The sequence below is a fragment of the Meleagris gallopavo genome, chromosome 10, assembly GCF_000146605.3.
Source record: "Meleagris gallopavo isolate NT-WF06-2002-E0010 breed Aviagen turkey brand Nicholas breeding stock chromosome 10, Turkey_5.1, whole genome shotgun sequence".
NCBI classification, from domain to species: Eukaryota; Metazoa; Chordata; class Aves; order Galliformes; family Phasianidae; genus Meleagris; species Meleagris gallopavo.
The window spans coordinates 14,311,627-14,314,123 of record NC_015020.2 but is presented as its reverse complement, the minus strand read 5'-3'; the positions used below and the strand labels follow the sequence as shown (position 1 = coordinate 14,314,123).

The 2,497-nt window shown below is 36.6% G+C and overlaps 1 protein-coding gene across 1 annotated transcript in view; it reads left to right on the top strand.

The window, feature by feature from the left end:
* Positions 1-51: 51 nt before the first annotated feature.
* Positions 52-2,497, top strand: part of ZNF326 (zinc finger protein 326) — a 19,708-nt gene continuing 17,262 nt past the window's right edge. Inside the window, exon 1 of the mRNA XM_003208716.4 lies at positions 52-181. Within this exon, the coding sequence (XP_003208764.1) occupies positions 142-181 (40 nt within the window). The 5' untranslated portion in view covers positions 52-141. The remainder of the gene's footprint in view (positions 182-2,497) is intronic.

Here is a 2,497-nt window from a genome sequence, read left to right as displayed (position 1 = left end):
GACCGGAGGTCCGACAGGAGAGAGAGCCGCTCCGCCGCGGCTCCCTGTCTCTCCCCTCCAGCTCTCGCTAAGCACTAAGTCATTCTCACTGACCCATCCTCTCCAGCTGAAGACAGAGATTGGAGATTCCCAGATACCCCCATGCATTGTGGTGTGAACATGCCCAGTGGGTCAGTCTCAGGTATGAGCTATAAATAAATCTAACCTGTAAAAAGCATTGGGGCTGAGCAGTCAGTATTTACAAAAGTAATAATAATAATAATAAAGGGTTATTAGAAATATGTGGCGCGGTATGACTGCAGATGTTGTGTTCTGGAAGAGGATAGCTGGCTTGATGTTCGTCTTGGGCATGTCAGCGTGGGCTCCTGCACGTTCCCAGTCAGAGATGAGGTGTTCAAGGAGAGGGGATGGGGGGATACAGACTTTCTTATGACTATGCTTTTTGCATAAGTCAGTAATCTGCTTTCTTATGGACTGCTGTATTTTATTCTTGCAACTTATGTTGAAAAGAAAAGGATATTGATGAGGTTTAAGGATTGCAGAATCATTAAAGTTGGAAAAGATCACTAAGATCATCTTGTCCAACCATCAACTCATCATGTTGATGTTGGGGATGTTTCCCCCTTTTATACAGCTGTGGGGAAAAGCAGAAGCTAGATTTTCATTGTTTTGAACTTACTGTGCAAGTTTAGGAAGGAAAACAAAGTATATAAATAAATGTGATGGAGCAGAACTTAGCTTTTGTTTATGTGTTATCAAAGTATTGCATACGTACAGCTGAAAGGAATGCGCAGTTGTAAGATAAGTAAGGTTATGAGTTTAGTAAGACTCAAGTAATTTTGACGTTTCATGCCAGCATGCAAGCAAGTACCAAGAAGTTGTTAATGTGTTAATATAAAACCTTTGCCATAAACTGTACCTAAGCTTCATTTACAGATATCACCAAATAAATATATACTATTGGATCTCTTGATGCACTCGCTGGCTGTTATGTGGAGTAAACATGGATTACAGAAGCATCTTTGGTTGCAGTATGATTGTTTTTATGATGTACTCCTTGAGTCTTAGCTCTTTTGCCAATAATACTGTTTTTGAATTATCTATCTTCAAAATGAAATAAATAAATAATGAAAAGCTCTGGCCCTATTTTTTTTTTTTTTTAATTTCTGTATTGGTCCCTAATTAAATTTCCCTTAGCTATTTTGTAGAGAAGGTTCTTAATTGGCAGTTTTTAATATCTAATTCAAATGTTAACTGTAGTCAATAACCAGAATCTACTTTTCTGAGATCTGATGATAGTAGCATTAAAATGAACCTAGGCTCATCCTGTGAGAAGTAACGTGTATTTGTACAATTAGAATATTGCTTCAGTGCACCTCTGCTATACTCTTTCTTATGTTATAATTAAGCTGTACGTTACTTACAATAATTAAACAAGTTAAGTATGATGTATGGAGCTTTACAACATCTGACGTTAATGTTTGTGCATTGTATATACATTAGTAAGGAATGAATAAACCTTTGTTTTACCCTGATTCTGTACAGTAGGCTAAAGGCCTATTTTGCAGGGGGTCCAGTAGATGGCAACAGAGGATGAATGTTCAGTGCTTTCATCTTTGCCTGGGTCTTGGCTGAGTTCTTCCTGTTGGAAATTTGTAGCCGGTTGGAAGCATGCCTTTCATTGGATGGCTGTTGATGGCTGTGATTCTGCCATTGTCCCATGCTGATGGTTTGGTTGGAGACATGGATGATGTGAGCTGTCAAATAAATTTTATGACAATGTTAATATTTTGGTTTCTATAGCTATTGTTCTTGTAATCCGGAGGAGTAAATGACTTTTGCTCCAAATCTTAATATTCATATACATGGTGTCTTGGCTTACGTGGGACTTAATAATGCATTAAATCTCCTCTATCTAATGACAAGGTTGTGCTCTTAAAGTATTAAAAAACAAATAAGATGTCAATGGAAAAAATGCTGCTTACTGTTGCACTGTTGTGAATCCTTAAGCTTGTAGTTACTGTGATTTACAAATGAAAAATATTATAGGCAAGTACATTTTATTTCAGATGTGTAATAGTTTTTGTTGTTTTAATGTTAAGTTTTACTGAAACTTTTCATTATTCATTACTACAAGAACTTTCTCCCTTCTTACATGCTCCATGTGGATTACGCTGTTGGAAACTATATCACTTCTTTGTGCTGTGAACATTTTCATTGTCCTCTAATCTTGTTTTCTTCTTTACAAGCATCTCTGTCTCCTAGAGTCATTTGTACCAATGGACCCTTATTCTTATCTACTACATGTTTGTCATCCTACTTCTCTTCCTGAGGAAAACTGATTTCTCTTTGCTGTATAATGAGACATCATCTTGCAGCAATTTTAAATCGTCCACTAGATTGGGTATTTTTTCATTTCTTTCCTTAAACTGAAGGAATACATGTAAATGGACATTTTAATTTGTAAACTAAACTTGCCTTTTAGTGACCCAATTTT